General features: G+C 27.1%; 4 protein-coding genes across 8 annotated transcripts in view; 2 read left to right on the top strand and 2 right to left on the bottom strand.

The window, feature by feature from the left end:
* The window catches only part of LOC113556947 (MTSS1-like protein), a 37,277-nt gene extending 35,755 nt beyond the window's left edge, over window positions 1-1,522 (bottom strand). For 3 of the 4 annotated variants that reach the window (XM_026962192.1, XM_026962195.2, XM_026962193.2), the window contains exon 1: window positions 1,053-1,522. In XM_026962192.1, the coding sequence (XP_026817993.1) occupies window positions 1,053-1,127 (75 nt within the window). In that variant the 5' untranslated portion in view covers window positions 1,128-1,522. The remainder of the gene's footprint in view (window positions 1-1,052) is intronic. The other variant, XM_026962191.1, reaches the window with a different exon arrangement.
* Window positions 1,523-2,120: 598 nt separating this feature from the next.
* LOC113555489 (serine/threonine-protein kinase TBK1) lies at window positions 2,121-5,698 on the top strand. Its single transcript, XM_026959820.2, has 4 exons — window positions 2,121-3,438; window positions 3,502-3,806; window positions 3,869-5,108; window positions 5,192-5,698. Exons 1-4 carry the CDS (start codon window positions 3,184-3,186, stop codon window positions 5,597-5,599), a joined length of 2,208 nt encoding a protein of 735 aa, XP_026815621.1. The 5' UTR covers window positions 2,121-3,183; the 3' UTR covers window positions 5,600-5,698.
* Window position 5,699: 1 nt separating this feature from the next.
* LOC113555488 (integrator complex subunit 4) lies at window positions 5,700-14,720 on the bottom strand. Its single transcript, XM_026959819.2, has 17 exons — window positions 14,670-14,720; window positions 14,422-14,583; window positions 13,159-13,287; window positions 12,941-13,096; window positions 12,697-12,873; window positions 12,189-12,328; window positions 11,921-12,113; window positions 11,658-11,832; window positions 11,391-11,596; window positions 11,211-11,333; window positions 11,014-11,149; window positions 10,046-10,179; window positions 7,737-8,089; window positions 7,515-7,679; window positions 7,022-7,181; window positions 6,739-6,961; window positions 5,700-5,981 (listed from the first exon to the last, which is right to left on the bottom strand). The coding sequence occupies exons 1-17, from the start codon at window positions 14,718-14,720 to the stop codon at window positions 5,770-5,772; spliced, it is 2,895 nt and encodes a 964-aa protein (XP_026815620.1). The 3' UTR covers window positions 5,700-5,769.
* Window positions 14,721-15,489: 769 nt separating this feature from the next.
* The window catches only part of LOC113555788 (aryl hydrocarbon receptor nuclear translocator homolog), a 33,856-nt gene continuing 30,588 nt past the window's right edge, over window positions 15,490-18,757 (top strand). For both annotated transcript variants that reach the window (XM_026960328.2, XM_026960327.2), the window contains exons 1-2: window positions 15,490-15,677; window positions 15,918-15,966. In XM_026960328.2, the coding sequence (XP_026816129.1) occupies window positions 15,650-15,677; window positions 15,918-15,966 (77 nt within the window). In that variant the 5' untranslated portion in view covers window positions 15,490-15,649. The remainder of the gene's footprint in view (window positions 15,678-15,917; window positions 15,967-18,757) is intronic.

Here is an 18,757-nt window from a genome sequence, read left to right as displayed (position 1 = left end):
ATCTATAAAATATTATTTATAGTTTTTAGATTTACCATTTAAATGTTTAAAACTACTCACCTATCCAGTTAAATTCTGAGAACCAAGTTTAAAACATAGTTTAAAAATGTTGTCAGAGTAATATTACACATATAACACATGAATCGATGCGACTAAAAATATCGAATGTGACGAGTGGGTAGAATTCGTAAACATTTGTCGTTTTATGGATATGTTTCGACGAAACGTTATACCTAGTAGTATAATAATAAACGAAACGGAATCGAGTAACAAAAATAAAACCCGTATAAATCGCGTGACGTAAAAAGAAAAAAAGATATTAAAAGTATTAAGGATAAATAGAGCAACGGTTGTAGAGAACCGTAGTATTATGATAATTATTATAATAACATTAATAACAGAACCATATACATACCAGTGAATTATATACGATCATTCCTATTACGTAGATATTATGTGGTTCCAGAGCTGTTTTGCGGTAAAACTTCCGCGGAAAATAAAAATCAATATTCGACAGAATTATGGACAATGATGGATGATAGAAATCATTACAATAATACACGTAGGTACCCGTAAAAGCCTATTCAGATTGATATAATATTATAATAACATGATATATGCAACTAGATAGTTACCTATTAGTCTCAGTTCAGATTACTCTCGCGACATATTTATTTCAGTCGTCTTTGTACGTCTATAAATTATTATACATTTATGTGGTATTGTCTAGTGCGTACGTACGTAATTGTTGTATATACCTATAAAGATATTATGTTTATTATTTTATTATTTTAATAGGTATAGTAATGCTCTGACGTTATGAATCCAAGCAAGAGGCTTTTAGTTTCTAGCTATCAAACAAACGGGTAGATCATACACGATAAATGGCATACACATGATGATGATTCGCGAAATTATAATGATAGTATATCTATGTATATCATTGGACATGGATAGGCAATGGACTCATCTTTATAACGACCATAATAAATTAATAACAATATAATTAAAATTTGCCCATACTATTACTATTATTATTTATTAGTTATTACCTTCAGGTCCATGACGATCTGCTGGAATAATCCGCCGAGGGCATTGCAATCTTTGCCGACCCCGTTACCTTCCATAGTGTGAGCGGTAATACACACACGCGCACACACTAACAATCTCTTACACAATCGAACTCAAAAACACAAATACACGCAGCACACGTTCAATAATAATGAACTATAATATTATTATTATTTATCTCGTTTGGCGAAGTTTCTTCTAATCACGACCGAAAACCACAACGACAACCCTGTGGACGTGATCGTCGATCATCGCGTATGAGTATTCTCGTCACTGAAGAAAATTCAGAAACCAAATAGGTACGAACGTTTTCTTTCTTACTTCTGTCCAAGTAGAAAAGTATAAACAAATCAAAACAAAACCATTTGCACTACTTTTATCTTAAAAAACATGTACGAGGCGGATACACAACCGACACCTACGAACACTGAGGACGGAATCGAGTGAATCGACATCGCGCTCGACGCCGCCGTGCTGTACTTGTGTGTGTGTGTGTGTGTGTGTTTGTGTGCGTGTGTGCGCGCGCATGTGTGCGTGCGCGCGCGTGTGAATGTGTATAAACAAAACGGCATCGCGCCGCAGACCGTAGAACAGGGTCGATCAACTCGCACGCCATCTACTTGGCAGCGGTACGCCCCCCACTACTGCCTAAACAGTAAATGGCAATGTCGACACTCGACCATCGTCGTCACTATTCACTAGTCGCATCGTTTGCAAATCGCACGTTCTTTGTAACGTCCGATAACGGATTATAATTTATAATTTTTACTCGCAGAGTAGTTTGGTTGCTATGTGTAGAATTACAGTTTACAGTAAACAGAACAATAATAAATAGTTTTATTATTTACTCCGATACTCGTATGGCTCAGTGGCTGTATTAGTGGCGCACGTGTAATAAAACTAAAAAATTAATACAATTTTAATGATTGATCATCGTTCATACTATTATAAATTATAGTTTCTAGGAAAACCGTTGTTGTTTTTGTAATAATAAATTTACATGCATCTCCATACTGTTGTATAATATTATTTTTGTTTTTTTTTTACAACACACGTAACACATATGAGTTAAGTTAATATGAATTAACTGCATTTGAATATTTGATAAAAAGAAACCATTCAACGACGACACTATTTGCTTAATAATATTATTTAAGGATTAATTTATACGTCTCTGCACCATTGGTGAGTTGTTCCCCTCTAAGGGTATTTCTGCGGATATTATTTAAGTCGAGGTTTCAAAATGTGGGGATTTGGATGGTTGGCTGAGCAAAATTAGAATCGTTTATAGAAGGTGGATGTAATTTTGGACATGAAGTATTGAAGTCTATGTGTAGATTGGACTGATTGAAGACGAGTGCTAAGAGTGATTCTTGACGTAGAAAGGGGCACCTTATAAAATCAAGCAAAGAGTAGTTGAAAGTTGAAACACTTGAAACTAAGTTGATTCAAATGCTTATTAAATATATTTTTTTAATTTTTTGTTTAGTTAAATTATTATACTGAAACCAACTAACGGGTATTGTCTATAACATGCCTAGTTCCTAGTGAATTATATACTTCAATATGTATTATACGTAAGCTTTTTAGTTTTTTATTTTGTTTCGGCGACGCATATGTTTCGTTCATTCTTTAAATTATTTTCAAAACTTTCTAATTTCTAAATTTTTTACTTTTTACTATACAACTATTTTAAATTTTCTGGCTACGATTGTCTGTAGGTTCTATAACAGTTAGCTCTAATCGTTACAGTATTTTTGTATACATGTTTCGTACCGTAAGTGATAAATGATAATGAACGATAAGAGAATTCACGATGATAATATATTAATATCAAAACAAACATTTAAAGAAATAATGATACAATTAAATAAACAATCGTTTTTTACACAGAAACCGAATACCTGTAACATAAATAAGAGATATATCGTTTTTAATATATACCTAAGTTTCAATATTCAAACTTGAGGTAGGGCTGTAGAAGGTCATTTTTAGGTCTTCTAGGAATGTCATATTCTGCAGACCGTGACCAATGGTGTTGTCACTACAACAATTGCTGTGGATTTTGGAGAAAGTGAACAGTGTCCTTAGCACAGTTGTCCTGAAGCAGTCATGTCATTTTTACGTGGATCCACAAATTATGTTTGGTGTACTACAAGTGTGCTTGGAAAGGGTGCAACTGGTGCGGTGTATCAGGGTGTCAATAAACACAATGGTGAACCAGTGGCCGTCAAAACTTTTAATCAGTTAAGTCACATGCGGCCTTTAGATGTTCAAATGCGTGAGTTTGAGGTACTAGAAAAGGTTAAACATGAAAACATAGTAAAGCTGTTAGCTATTGAAGAAGAACACGAAAGTCGTGGAAAAGTTAGTGATTGCTTTTTATATTTTGGCATTGAATAAAATTACTAAAGTTTTAAATTATTATAGGTCATTGTTATGGAACTATGTACAGGTGGGAGTTTATTTACAATACTAGATGATCCAGAAAACACATATGGGTTACAGGAAGATGAGTTTCTATTAGTTTTAGAACATCTCACGGCTGGTATGAAACATTTACGTGACAATAATTTGGTACATAGAGATCTAAAACCTGGAAACATAATGAAGTTTTTAAGTGATGATGGTCTACCTATTTATAAATTAACTGATTTTGGAGCTGCAAGGGAATTACATGAAGATCAAGAGTTCATGTCATTGTATGGAACTGAGGAATATCTTCATCCACATATGTAAGGAATTTAATATATTTTGTTTAATTTAATTTTGATGATTCTAATTATTTTTTTTTCAGGTATGAGAGGGCAGTTTTACGAAAACCAGTAGCAAAGACATTTGGAGCTACTGTTGATTTATGGTCAATCGGTGTTACATTGTACCATGTAGCTACTGGCAATTTACCATTTAGACCATATGGTGGGCGACGAAACAAAGAAACTATGCATTACATAACAACTGAGAAGGCATCTGGTGTTTTATCTGGAGTGCAAACATCTGAAAAAGGTTCAATAACGTGGAGTAGAGAATTACCAAAGAACTGTCAATTAAGTGATGGATGTAAAAAGCTTATTACTCCTATTTTAGCTGGTCTTTTAGAATTAGAATCTCAGCGAATATGGAGTTTCGAAAAATTTTTTGCTGAAGTTACTAAAACATTAGATAGAAGACTACTACATATTTTTCATACCAATCGTGTTCAAAATATACGTGTATATTTGCACCCTGATGAAACATATGAAAGACTTCAGTGTTTAATACAAGATCAAACTGAAATATCTCCCGCTAATCAAATACTTTTATACAAATCTACATACCTTTTGACGGAAGTAGGATTAGACCTTCCTGGTAGGTCTTATAAGCCAACTGAAATGCATAAGCCTATTTTGCTTTTTAGTAAAGAAAATAATAATGTTACTTTGGTAGCTGATAGTGAAATCCCCAATTTTCCAAAATTTCCAGATATGTCTTTACCAAAACTGACATCTGTAGACAGTGATGCAGGACTTGCTAAGACTGCATGCAGTGTAGGACATGTTTGTAAAAAACGTGTTGAAAAATTGTCACAAAACAGTCAACTAATTAATAAATGTGTACACGTATTTACAAAAATTGTAACTGAAAAACTGAAATTTGTATTAAGTAAAAGTGACCATTTACAAAGTGTGTTTAAATGTACAAAATACCTAGTAGAGATTTCAGTACGAGGACACAAAAGTGTTAATAATATGATTGGCATCAAGAATATATCTACTGATCTGAAAGATGAATTGGACAAATTAAGTGATGAATTGAATAATAGTTTAAGTTTGGCAATACAACAGTTACATCAGCGATATGTCAAAGAAAGAACATTAACCAGAGAATGGCAATCAGCAACCAGATCATTTAAATGTCCAAATAAAAATAGAGCGCCTGCAAAAATAAAAACACTTGTGGAAAGATTAAGGGATTCTTGGCAACATTTGTTAAGAGATCGTGCTACACGTAGTTTAACATATAATGATGAACAATTTCATGTGTTAGAAATAATCAAGGTATGTTATAGAAATTAGAACTGAATATTAAAGATTATTCTAATTTTAAAAATAAATACATATTTTGTAATACAATTTTATAGATTACAGAGACTAGTCGTAGAGCTCGGACATTATTAGATACAGATGTTCAGCCAGTAGTTACACAGTTAGCTGATTGTATGGCAGATTGGTACAAAATGGCGCAGACTGTCTATCTGCAGGCACAAATTTTAGATAAGGACTTTGATACATTTGAGCACCGTTTGCTTGGATTCATCGAGCGTGCAAATGACACAGATGCATCATTTCATGATGGTCTTGTAAATGTTGCTAAGGTAAAATTCACATCAAGTGGTGCCAAACATGCTGGTCGTATCAGTGCTCAAGATATTCAAGCATTGAGGGCTAGTTTACGAGGTTTACGTGATATTGATGACCTTGTATCTGATATTAAGGGAAATAATGAAATGCTCAAACATATAACTGAGCCTAGTAAATTATGTGACTGACTTATTGTTTTTTAAATACTAAGTATATTGTAAATAACTAATTTATACAATACTTTTAAATTTTTAGTAAAAATATTTTTATATAATCAAATTAATAAAATCATAATTGATAATATTGTAAACTGTTAATATTTGTCTTCATGTATATAATAAAAAAAAAGTTAATTTATTCACATTCCACGTCTTACAGGTTTAGGGTGCACTTTAAGTTTGACTGGTTTGCATAAATCAACAATACATGGTTGTGTAGGAGGTAGAACATGTGCCAGAGCTCCTTCTGTTTCAGTTAAATCAAATGCTAAGCTCAGCTCAACAAAACACGCTTCTGACCACTCAGAACGATGTGATATTAATGCATTAGTATCAAGTAGATAATATGACTCTAAAAATTAAAAAAAAAAAAAAAAACATTTAATATAACATTAAAATTAATACTACAATAGAAAGTGGCATACCAAAGTATTTATTAATGAGGATGGGGGGTTCAATACTCAATTATTATTTTTTATTTATTCAATAACTAGTCCCTGGATTTCAATGTAAAGCACATTATTTTTTAGGTGTTACGAAACAATGTATATCATGTAAATACATTATTCACTTTATGTATAATAGATACTTCAAAGGTAAAACTTATTTTGTATTTTTTCTATTTTTAGAACATTTAAAGATTTTCAGCTAAATTTATTAATTTTTTGTACATAGGTATATTAATATATAACCTTTTAGTGTGAATTCAAAATATATTATGAAATATTGTTTTCAGAATATTTGATTAATAGTTTTTAGGTATTTTAATCCAAACAATAAAATAATAAATATTAATTAGTCAGTAAGATGCGGGCTGTGACCCATTACTAATCGGTTATCATAATAATTTAGCAAAATTTATATTATTTTGAAAATTACTATACTTTTATTGACATTTAATACAGATTGATGTAGATTATATTTTTAATTTTACGTAATTTTCTTTTTGTAAACATACCAAAAACAACATATTTTTAAAAAAAACGGGACAATTTAGTGTCTCTAAAGCTTATGTCGGGACAACTGGACAGACTTTTGAAATATTGTACAGGACATCTGGCCACCCTAAATATGCAATAATAATAATTATTTTTTTAAATTTCTCTTACCATTACTGAGATTTACTAGACGCAAGTGATTTCTTGGTGGCATGATTAAATGTGTTTGTTGATCAGGATATTTGATTTTTAAACGCAATAAAGATAATGACTCTGTTTGTAAACTGTACAACTCTGCATTTAAAGGGATAGGAAGAATTAAGCCTGCTGATAACTTATGAGTGGTATCTGGGCCACCTTGTGGACGGTTAATAACAACCTTACACATTTTGATCTAAAGTAAAATAAAATTTATAAATTTATAGTACAAGTTAGCTTATTAGTAGGTTCTTACATTAGTGTTTGGTTTAGGTGGTGGAGTAGGTTCAGAACTTTGCAATATGGGTAAAAGTAATTTAGCTACAATTCCTGGTTTCGATTCTTCTAATTGAGACAATTCTTTAAAAACAACAGAAGTGAATGATTCAAGCTGTAGATCATGTTCACTAATATACCTAAAATTTTAAATATATATAAAAAATCATTTAGCATTGTTTTGTTTTGATAATATTAAGTTTTTGAAAAGAGTAAGATATTACCCTTTAAAGTCTTTAGTAAAGACAATTTATAATATTTATTAAAAATATTTAATACTAATAAACTATTAAAAAATTGATATAACTGAAAAGAAAAATAAATAACCAGAATAAAGGTTTTTGGTTATTTAATAATTATTTTAATTTAAAAATATATTTTTTTTTGATTTACAAATGTTGCAACATTGTTATATTTTAAAATACCAATAATAATTACTATTTAAATATATATATTTTTTATTATCTACTTACTTAATAGTATCTTCTAACTGTGTTAAAAAATAATGACTCAGTGTTCTAGCCGATTGGTTTGTAGCATTAACAATATATACAAGAAGGAGAGCTATAACCTTTAATTTGAATTGTTTTATACTAGCTAATTCTTGAACACTTAAGCCAACAAACAAGTACTGCATTCTAAAACATCATAAGATTAAGCATATTGATAAAATTGTTTAATTTAAAATTACATACTTTAAAGTATTCTGCAATAACTGTGAAATATTTGTGCGCACATTATTTGCTTGATGAGTAGATACAGCATTTGAATAAAATGTTTTATTATTATTATTTAATACTTTATTCAATAATAATTGACTATGCATATATAATGCACTAAGCTCTGCTGTACCATTCACAGATTGATCAAGTTGAGCCAGTCGTATAAGATTATGATAGAAAGTTTCCAGCAAACTAATTTTAACTTTAGTACTACCTTTGACTACAGATACTTGATTGATTAATGATTCAAGAAGTTCAAGGGATTTAGGTGAATCTGACTCAGTAGGTCTTAATTCTACTTGACTTATTGATAAACGTCCACCTAGCTAAAAATACATAAAAAAGGTGTTAAACAATTTTTGTTTATTGTTAAAGGAATAACTTAATATTTAATTAAATATCTAATTAAACCATCATAATGTTTATAAATATGGTTTTTAATTTTTAAGCATACTTCTGTATTTTTAATAGTATAATGATATGTTAATACTAATATGTGTATTATATCATTAATGATATATACTGAAAGTAAATTATGTAAATATTAGTCTTGTTTGTATAAAATTATTATTTTGCATTTTATAAGCATTTAATTAATAGATGTGATTATTACACTGCCTAATAATATGGGTGTATGTAATTGGTGCCACATCTAAAAATTAATTTTAGTAATTTGCCCTACGAGGTTACGACAGAAAACGAAAAGGAATATATAATCTGCATCAAATTTTTAACTTTAATTGTTGAAATACTTAATGGGTATACACATTTATTTATAGTTTTAGTATGACTGATTTTTATATATTTTGATAGTACTTCTTTACATAGGTGTATGCACGGGGGTTGCTGGGTACGCCACTGCACCCTTAGTGAGTTCAGCTTAATTAAGTACAGTAGTCCCCACTACATGGCCCTTTAACAAATTTAGTGTGGCCCACACTAAAATTAAATTGTACATTCTAAAATCCAAAATTCTATAAATTGATATATCATTAATGAACTTTTTCTTACAACATCCTCTCCTAACAAAATATCCTGTCTCATTTAATTATTCTACACTATATTTAGTATACAGTTGTAAATTTTTATATTTTTAATTATTATCATTAAAAATGTAAGTGACCCGCAAGTAATTTAAAAAAATTACATTTGGCCCTTTATAAAACTTTAGTGAGGACTGCTGGTTTAGTGTATAGGTACCAAGTTAAATAACATTTCATGAATTAAAAAAATATTAAATCTGTTTTTTAGTATTGTGCATCCCCAGTAAAAATGTTCTGCTCATGCCTATACTTCTTTAATACTTTTTAATAATTTTCTAGAAATATAACTATTAAAATGAACTTGATTTATCAATGATTAAAAATATGATATGTTTATCTGTAAAATAAAAAAATGTTTAGTTATTTTAAAGTTATACAAATTACCATTTGAATAAGGTGAATGACATAAATTAAAATTTTTGAAGATGCAAGATGGCGCAGATTACAATATGCCCTTTTATTTAGTTTTATTTGGTACAAGCTACAACTTTAAACTAGTAAAGTATATGTAAATGTTACATTTGCTATTGTTAAATGTTTTGTATGTTTAATTTGTGCAACTTTAAAATAATTAATTATTATTTTTTTTTACAGATTAACATATTGTATTTTTAATTATTAATTAAGTTTAACCTAACCTTTCTAGAAAATTATTTAAAAAAGTATTAAATAAGTATAATTCCGGTTATTAAAAAATGTGTTAAATAAGTTTAAATCTTAAATATATTTAAATATAATTTTTAAGTAATGCACAAGTGACTATGGCAGTACTATTATGGTTGTTGTAAAATAAAGATCATTGAAACTAGACATTAGTCATAGCAGGAAACCAAATTTATACATGATGAAATAGACAATATTTTTTATGAAAAAAAAAAAATTAAAATATTTAAATTACAGAAAATATTTTTTCTAAATCATGTATAAATTTGGATTTTAAACTATTAATTTATTTTGAGTTGTTATTTTTCATAAGAATTTTATGAAGATGTGGTGTCTTTTTAATTGTAATCAGTGGCATAGACAGGAATTTTCATTGAGTAGGAGGGACCCCTCCCTCATACATATACCACAAAAAATAGTTAATTTTCGTAAAAAAAAAATTGATAACATAGTGTATATATACATATAAAAATGGTCATGGGGGGATTCATTCCCCATATCACCTGTGTCTACACCCATGACTGTAATTAAAGAATCTAAATAATAAAATTATAAATAATTAAAATATTTTCATACTTGCAAAGATGGTACTAAATGAGGCATTATGTCTCTTAAGTAACTATAGTGTTTAATTGTTTTATCCTCGAGTAAAGATATAATAGAATTACACTTGGATGCCGCATTGAATACTAAAATCAACACACTTACATCTTTTTTATGAGTTAAAGAAAAATTATATTAATTGATTAACAACAGATGTGTACTCCATTCTACAGTAGGTGAGTGTTGAGAGGGTCATCATAATGAATGAGTTAAGTTTAAATTCAATGAGATATCATTATAAATTAAAAATTATTCTAATAGGTTAACTGCCACATCTTTTTTTAATGACATGTTGCTAAGTGTACCTTTTCTGGTACAGGGCTGAACATTATTATCATGTCACATGTACCATTTAAGGTACATTCAATTCATTGACATTAGTAACACCGTGTACCAAAATGGGTACACGTAAATGCGATTTTCATATGAGTGATGTTTGTGTTGCCTCCTAATAATGTTTTAGTATAAATAGCAAAACTAATTTATAATTTTTTAACAGTTTAATCGATATTTTTATTTGTAGCGTAATGGTCAAACATTGTAATTAATGGTATGTATTGCTTGGCAATACAACAGTGTACCATACTTGGTAAAAGTGGGAGGAAACCTGCTAAGCAGAGATAATAACATAATCTTTTGATGAAAAATATATTAAAAAAAAATTATTCTGATCAAATACTGGTTTTGTGTTTTCTTTTTTCCCTGTTTACCAATTTTGAAAATTTTTTATTTTTAATCCCCTAAAGGACCTAAATTATCAACTAGACCGTATTTTCTTCAAGAAATTTCAAGTTGAAAATTAAAGCTTTCTTATTGCCATAAAAGACAATGAAAGGAAAAAAAAAAAAATTAAAAATATCATTGCAAAATCATTACATTCATTGCTCTGCTCAGAATCTAAAATTTTAGCAGTATTATAATGTATAAATATTAAAGGATACACGATGGTTCTTCTACATTTGGCTCAGGAGTTTCAAACATAGGATGAATCGCCAACAACTCAGGTACTAATGCCAATGTCAATGTTGGATGTCTTAGTCCTAAATTTTTCATACAATTCCATATAGATTTTTTGTCCTTAAAAAAAATATACTTTAATGAAGACACATACTTATCAAATAACAAAAATTGTAATTACCTCTGGATATTTTTTTAAACTTTCAATTAATCTGTTAGTGCACATCATCAATCCTTCTTGATTTAATAGTTCAAATGATGCAAATATATTATGTAAGCCTTCACGCACAACACTTGATGAATCCTAGATAATTTTTAAACTATAAAATGAATCAATATAATACTAAATAGATATTCATACTTCAATCACTGCTAAAATAATCTCCACTTGATCATCACGGAGTCCAGATGCATATGAAAGCTTCACAAGACTTTCAATAGCTATTAAGCGTACTTCTTCAATTTCATCATTAAACATATCTACTAAGAATTCCATTGCAATCACTGCAAATTCTGAATGTCTAGTTGCCAATGAACACATAGAACTTATTGTAGCTATACGTACCTCTGAATTTAAAAACTTTAAGTGTTAATAATAAATTATTATTTATAAATTGTATACTATTACCAAGAAATTCATCTTCTAAGCCATGAAGATAAGCACCACTAGCTCCTGTGCTAACCAAACTAACTTGTTGTGCATCCAGCATTTCTTGTGGTGTATCTTTAGTGCTTAATGCACTCATCATAGCTGTACCCTTTGCTAAACACTCCCAAACACGTTCAATAGAAGTTCGTTTTCTCTATAAAATTTAACCATGGATTAAATTATATGTTTACTTGAAAATAGAATTTATATTAAATGGTTTAAAATATTATACAAGTATTTACACGCAAATTAGACATTAATGTTTGATCTAGTGTCTTCAACAAAACATTTGTACTGACAGATAGAAAAGATCCAAGAAGCTTTGCTGCTTGAGTGCGAATTCGGTAACTTATATCAGTCATAAAATTACATATATTTTCAAATGCTTCATCAGACATTCGAGCCATTTCTTCACCATTACTACCTTTGATTCTTCTAAAAAAAAAAAAATTCATATAATTATTATAATTTATTTATACATAGAATAACTATATATTTTAAATTACTTACTCTTCAGGATAATAATTTCCTAAAACTGAAATTACGTTTAAAGCAGCTTCTCTCACCATTTCATTATCATCATTTATAACTGAACAAACATCTAGATACACAGCAGGGTTTAATCTAATACCTCGGTCATGCAATCGAACCTAAGTATGACAAAATCAAAACGTAATTTGATATAAAAATACTATTTAACTATTTTGGTGATTTTAAGAAATCATAATTCAATTTTTCACAATTCATATTTCATGCACAAGGAACTATATTTTATATTTTAAATTTTATTATTAAAATTTACACTTATTTTATAAAGAGGTTAAGGACACAGAAAATAAAAAAATTGGGATAATTTTATATTTGATGGGTACAATTTAGAATGTTTTTTTACTTATATACGTTAATTATTTCCTAATACAAAATAGAGTATTGCAATTGAATAAATATCAAATTAAATAAAGAAGAGAACTTATAAACATTCAAATATAAATAGACTTAATACATCTTTGTTTATTACCATTGTATTAAAAGCATTACTCCTTGTTTTTGCATTATAATGCTGTGTATAAGTTCCAATTAATTTTAGCATTTCAGAATGAATTTCTAAACAATCTTGTGGAATTTTCACAGGCATTAATTCACCTATTACTTCTAAGCTCTCACATGTTATGTTTGGTCTATAATCTCCTAATGTCTGTAAAAAGTATAAGCACATATTTTTATAATTCTTAATTATGAACAACTGTAAATTATTATTGTACTTCTTTAGCATAATTAGTGAGTTTCAAATGAAGATCCATATCATGATTCATACGTTTTCCAAGTGCTAATAGTGTTTTTAGACCACTAGTTTTGATTTTCTGAGATTTAACTTCTTTCATTAAAGTAAATATTTCTTCGACAATTTTGTATACATTCTATGTAAAAAAAAAATCTTCAATCATTAAATATATTTTTTTATTAAATTATCATAACTTACATCTTCGCTAGTTTCATCTGAAGACCCAATAGCTGATAAAACAGAAAATATTAATATCTTGACAGTAGAATCTGATTGATGTTTAAAATGTTCACTGAGTTTAATTAAAATGTTAGAGATATCCGAATCCTAAAAAATAATTCTACTTATATTCATTGTTAAATGCTTAAAAATACTAAATTAAATTAACTATACTCTGTCTCATTTTAAGAATAACTTCTGACTGGTTTCAGCACATGATATTAAGAATGGGTATGGCTAATGCTCACTGAATGCTGTCAATATATTTACTCCAACAAACCATTTTGAATTTTGTTACGGTTAACATAGTATAGTGACTTTTTGGTTGTCAGTAACAAAAGTTGATGATAAAAACTGATTTTAATGGATTTACTCTGACCTAGCCCGACAAAAAACCAGTTGCTACCCATAGTTACTCTAACATGAGACAGAATACTTAAAGTAATATTGATAAAAATATTTTAAAAACGTTTATAAAAATTAATCATAAAATTATATACATACAATTTAATTTAGGAGTATCAGATATTTAATTAGATCATTATATCATTCATATATCATTGATAAGTTTATTATTTATAACATATTAGATTTATTAAAATTATAAAAATCCTAGTAAAATTCATGATTAAATTAACCAATGTATTGTTTACAGTTATAACAGTAGTTTTTACATTGTACATTTATACCATTGATTATAAATACTAGTTAATATTTATAACTAATGATTTATACATTAATATAGTTTATATGTTATAATATCAAATTAAACATATTTATCAATATTAATAATATATAGTACAATAGATATATATCTACAGAAAAAAAAAATTATAATAGCTTTATTTTTTCACCACCTTAATGCAAATTTGTGCAGTATGAGCAAAATAATACTTATTTTTTCAAATTTTACCTTTTAAATTATGACTGATATAATTACAATATTGGCAAATTTTTTTATTGATTTTTCAAGTATCACTATAGCAGTATTATTCAAAGAGTTTCCTGGCTTCTTGTGTCAATAATAATTATTTTATGAATACAAGTATATTCATAACTATTTAAAAATATATTATGCAATATAACTTATAAAACTTATATGAGTATCTAATCTATTTAAATTATTAACTCTTATAAAATCATACTGTATGGAAGGAACAAAATATAAATATACCAATGCTAATAAAAAGCTTAAATCCTTAATATATTTTTAAAAGAAGTTGACAACCCAAAGTTGTTTACCTGAAACTGAAGTTGTTCTAATATTTGCAGCAAAATTTGCACTACATCATTTGGTGTTTTACGACTATTAATTGTGTTCACTAATGATAGGGTAGCACCAGTAGTTAAAGCCGACAATTTCACTAGACATTTCAATTTTTTTACTGGTGGTTGTTGCTCTAACTATTAAAAACAAAATGTTTAATTAATGTTAATACCTATTGAATATATGTTACAACTGTGAAAATATTAATAGTGACATTGCTTACTACTTGTGTACTATACTCTGCTAATGCTCTTTTTTTTAAAACTGCCGCCATGATAACACAGTTAACAAATAAAAACAAAATAAAAATATTCAATACAAAATTTTTATTTTTAATGAAATATGTATTGCTGTCCACAAATTATTAGCATTTCGTTATGAGTCGTAATATTGATAGTTGTCGCTTAACCCTTACTCACACTAGTTTATTTACAATTACACGAAGAAGGAATCAAGTAAGAACTGGGAAGTACTGAACAGTGAATAGTAAATTTCTAAGTAGATAATTGATACTTTGATAGGAATTTACTATTATAACTAGTATCCTATACTATATACATATAATCTTAACTTGTGTTTTTTATAATGAAATATTGATAAACGTATTATCATTAGAATATAGAAAATTCCGGTTTTTACCACTTACCACTTTTATACCATTTTATTAAATTGAAATGTATAGACAAAATTTACATTTTATACTTAATGTGTGAAAAATTAATGTCTATTGTTGTTTATTTATTTGTTATTTTATTAATTATAATTAATTCCTCAATAAATCGTGAGCCGAGTTTAAGACTTCTTTGTAAAAATTAAAAGAAATTCAAGATGGCCGAATGTTGATATTTGAGTAATCCATACACATATATATATATATGTATATATACCTACTGGAATAATATTTGTGTGCATTGTGTATTTGTGTGTGTGTGTAAATTCGTTTGTATATGTGTGTGTACTTTTCCTCCCTCGACCCTCTCTATTTAGTATCTGTCAGTCTATCTCTCTTTCATCTTTGATTCTATGAATCTTTCGTTTCTCTTCTATTATTATTGTTTTTTTTTTTTTGATTAAATTTTAGTACTTTAAAAAATTTATTTGAATACGTCTTTTGTGCGAAAATATCTAATATTATATACAATTTATAGTGCAAACGGCATGCGCCATAGTGTCGTGTGTAGCAAGTGTTTAGTGGTTTTATAAATGACAACGCTAACGCATTCGTTGCCTGGTAAGAAACAAGGAGGAATTATATTCATTTAAATTATCTTTGCTTATAACTCAAATCATTTTAATAAGCGATTGAGCGTTAAGAATGGGCCCCAAACTGATCCTCCAAAATGAATTCATATAGTATAAAAAAAAATCAATATTATTAGTGATATTCTATTTCATTTTAAAATATCAATAACTTTTCAATCTATAATGATGTATACATAATATCCATAATCTTTTTATTATTCTGTTCCAGGTACAGACTTGAGCAAAGTCATACAAAAACGAAGAGCTGGTTCTATAGGGTAAGAATTAAATGTTTTAAATTTAAATTTTCAAATTGCTAACAATATGTTTCCATTGTTTCCTTTTAAATAATAAATGAGTAAATAATATATGATAGGTTAAAAAATTAAATCTTATATTATTATCAAAATAATAATTTTGAACTTGTAGAAATTAATTTAAGTTTGAATCTTACCTAATCATACATAGTAAAATAGGTACAATTAAGATCTAAAACCAAACCTTTTTTGTTCAGGTGACCAAACATTATTTGTACTCTACCATGTTTGTATATTATTATTTGTAAGTGACTTATAAAATATTCAGTATAATTAAATTTAGTTAAAAAGATGATGAATTCTATCAAAAGTACACCTACTTATCCAATTCATAAATGAAAAATAAGACAATTTTGAAAAAAGATTGATTTGATTACAATTCGCATAACAACCGCGGCAAATATATTTTTATTTTATTACATATTATTATCTCAAAAATATTCATTCTCTAAAAATATTTTAATTACATATCTACATACATTTATAGAATGTGAAAAATAATTTTAGTACTCACCTGCAATTTATTATATACTATATATTAAATAAAATGTTAAAACACAAAATGGCAACATATTTTAATGAAATTCTTTAAAAATAAAATATAGTGCTTTCTAAGCCTTTGGACCATTAACGTTTAAGGCACATAGTGAGATTCCCCTAAATATAAATAAATAATGGTTCTAATATTATTTTATATTGTTCAAAAATACCCATAGAAAATTACTATGTACATACTAAGAACATTTTCTTAGGAATATTAATAAATATTTTAAATAAAAAAAATTCTTTGTTTTCCTTGAAAGGCTTTGTAAATAGCAACCTATTGTCATTGTTTTGAATATGCATATAAAAATTTTAAAGTGCATCTACTGCATAGTTGGTTTGATAACAATTAATTCAATACATCATTGTAAGTAAATTATAAATTCATTTTGAGCAAAGAAGGTAGAGAATATGAATTTAGAACACATATTATTAAGTAATGTCGTGCTCGTGTATTTTTGATATTTTTAAATTGTTGATAGAAAAACTTTGTAGGTACATTGTATTATATTTTCCAATCTAAGGTATTTAAATTGAAAATGGAATGAAGTTTTAAATAGTAAAAAAATTGTGAATTCTAAAACATTACATTTTTTGGAAAACTTCTATTTATAAGAATTAAAATTTTTAACTTATATCTTATTATTATAATTTTTAAAGTATTTATAACTACTTATTTATCTAAAACTCTCTATGTATCTAAATACTCTAAGAATATTATACATCAGAATATTAAATTATACAAACTTAAATATTTTTAAAAATAAAATTGTTAAAATATAAATTGTTTTAAATTTAGTTTGTTGTATTCAGTATTATAAAAATTATAGTAGGTACTACTTATGTAGAATTGAATGAATATCAATTAATTTATTTTTAAAACATTAAAAATAATATTCTATTTTATTCTATACATTATAAATAAAATGACTAAACAGTGATAAACAAACATAAATATTGGATAAATTACTTTTTATAGTTATGACTTATTAAAATACAAAATCTATTTCTAAGGTTTTTTGTACATTTGTAATTTATTTTGATACAAGTCAATCGCATAATATAATAGTAGTTCTATATCATACCAGTTAATACATGTCACTTTGTCATTATTAACAACTATTATGATTTATGATAGTTTATTGATTATTATTGAAATATAAGTTAGTTATTCATAATATACTGTTATAATAAATATGTAATTATACAATAGGTACAAAGTATAATAATAAATATAAAATATAAACTATAAGAACATGAATCAAGTTAATAAGTATATTAGCTTACCTATTGTATACTCAGAAACTCATAAATATTTTTGCTTAATTGATTTATATATATATTATAAAACATGAATTATTAGGATGTAATTTTCCTATGTACCATATAAATTGTAAGTGATAAAATCGAAAGAAAATTTTAAAATTAATTTAGTTATTAATTTTGTTTAAAGTTAAATTTGAATTTTTTTGATCAGTGTCTTATGTAATAAGAAATTAAATTATAAATATTTCAAACTTGCCTATAAATAGGTATATTATGCAAAACCAGTATTTAAAAAAATCAATTTTTTTTAGTATGACTCAAATATTTGTGTTAGCATTACCAACATATTATGAAATAAATTTCTAAACATTTTCTTTTGAACTAGTTATAGACATTTGAGATTTTCAATATTTTTCTTTAAACGTTGATAAAAATGTTTGGCTCAAGATGCTTGAAAATTGAATACACGATTTACCATTATGATATAACAATGAATTTAAATTGAATACATCCATTACAGATTGCACTGATCCATTTGACACTTGTTCGCCTTTTATGTTTTTTGATTGCATGAAAAAGACACTGGGTGTTATATTAATATTATACCATATTTCAAATGTTAACAGTAATATTAATTTATATATTTTTTGACTAATTTGTCAATTATTAAAAATGCTGTCATTAAATTTAACATAGTGCATATTTTTTCCTTCAAAACATTATCCTGAGATTTATCTTTAATGAATTTCAAAAATTTACTCCTTCTGGATAGCAGACATCTCCAAATAGTCAACAACATTTTGATGACCAAGAGTGTCAGCTATTCAGGGGTTTTACTGTATATTAAAATATCAATATTTTAAGACTTCAGAAAAGGAAAATATCATCAATTTAAAATCGAAATATAGCCTAAGGTTCTATCAAGCAATTATCTCCCTACCTA

This window comes from Rhopalosiphum maidis, chromosome 1 (genome assembly GCF_003676215.2).
Source record: "Rhopalosiphum maidis isolate BTI-1 chromosome 1, ASM367621v3, whole genome shotgun sequence".
NCBI classification, from domain to species: Eukaryota; Metazoa; Arthropoda; class Insecta; order Hemiptera; family Aphididae; genus Rhopalosiphum; species Rhopalosiphum maidis.
This window is presented reverse-complemented; position numbering and strand designations above follow the sequence as displayed.

What these genes read in the sequence shown, in the direction of transcription:
- LOC113555489 (XM_026959820.2), top strand. Translation starts at nt 3,184, where the DNA reads ATGTCATTTTTACGTGGATCCACAAATTATGTTTGGTGTACTACAAGT. An exon ending in AACACGAAAGTCGTGGAAAA is followed by an intron (nt 3,439 to 3,501) that starts GTTAGTGATTGC and finishes AAATTATTATAG; the next exon opens with GTCATTGTTATGGAACTATG. An exon ending in GAATATCTTCATCCACATAT is followed by an intron (nt 3,807 to 3,868) that starts GTAAGGAATTTA and finishes TTTTTTTTTCAG; the next exon opens with GTATGAGAGGGCAGTTTTAC.
- LOC113555488 (XM_026959819.2), bottom strand. Translation starts at nt 14,720, where the DNA reads ATGGCGGCAGTTTTAAAAAAAAGAGCATTAGCAGAGTATAGTACACAA. An exon ending in CAGAGTATAGTACACAAGTA is followed by an intron (nt 14,584 to 14,669) that starts GTAAGCAATGTC and finishes TGTTTTTAATAG; the next exon opens with TTAGAGCAACAACCACCAGT. An exon ending in TCACTAATTATGCTAAAGAA is followed by an intron (nt 12,874 to 12,940) that starts GTACAATAATAA and finishes TACTTTTTACAG; the next exon opens with ACATTAGGAGATTATAGACC.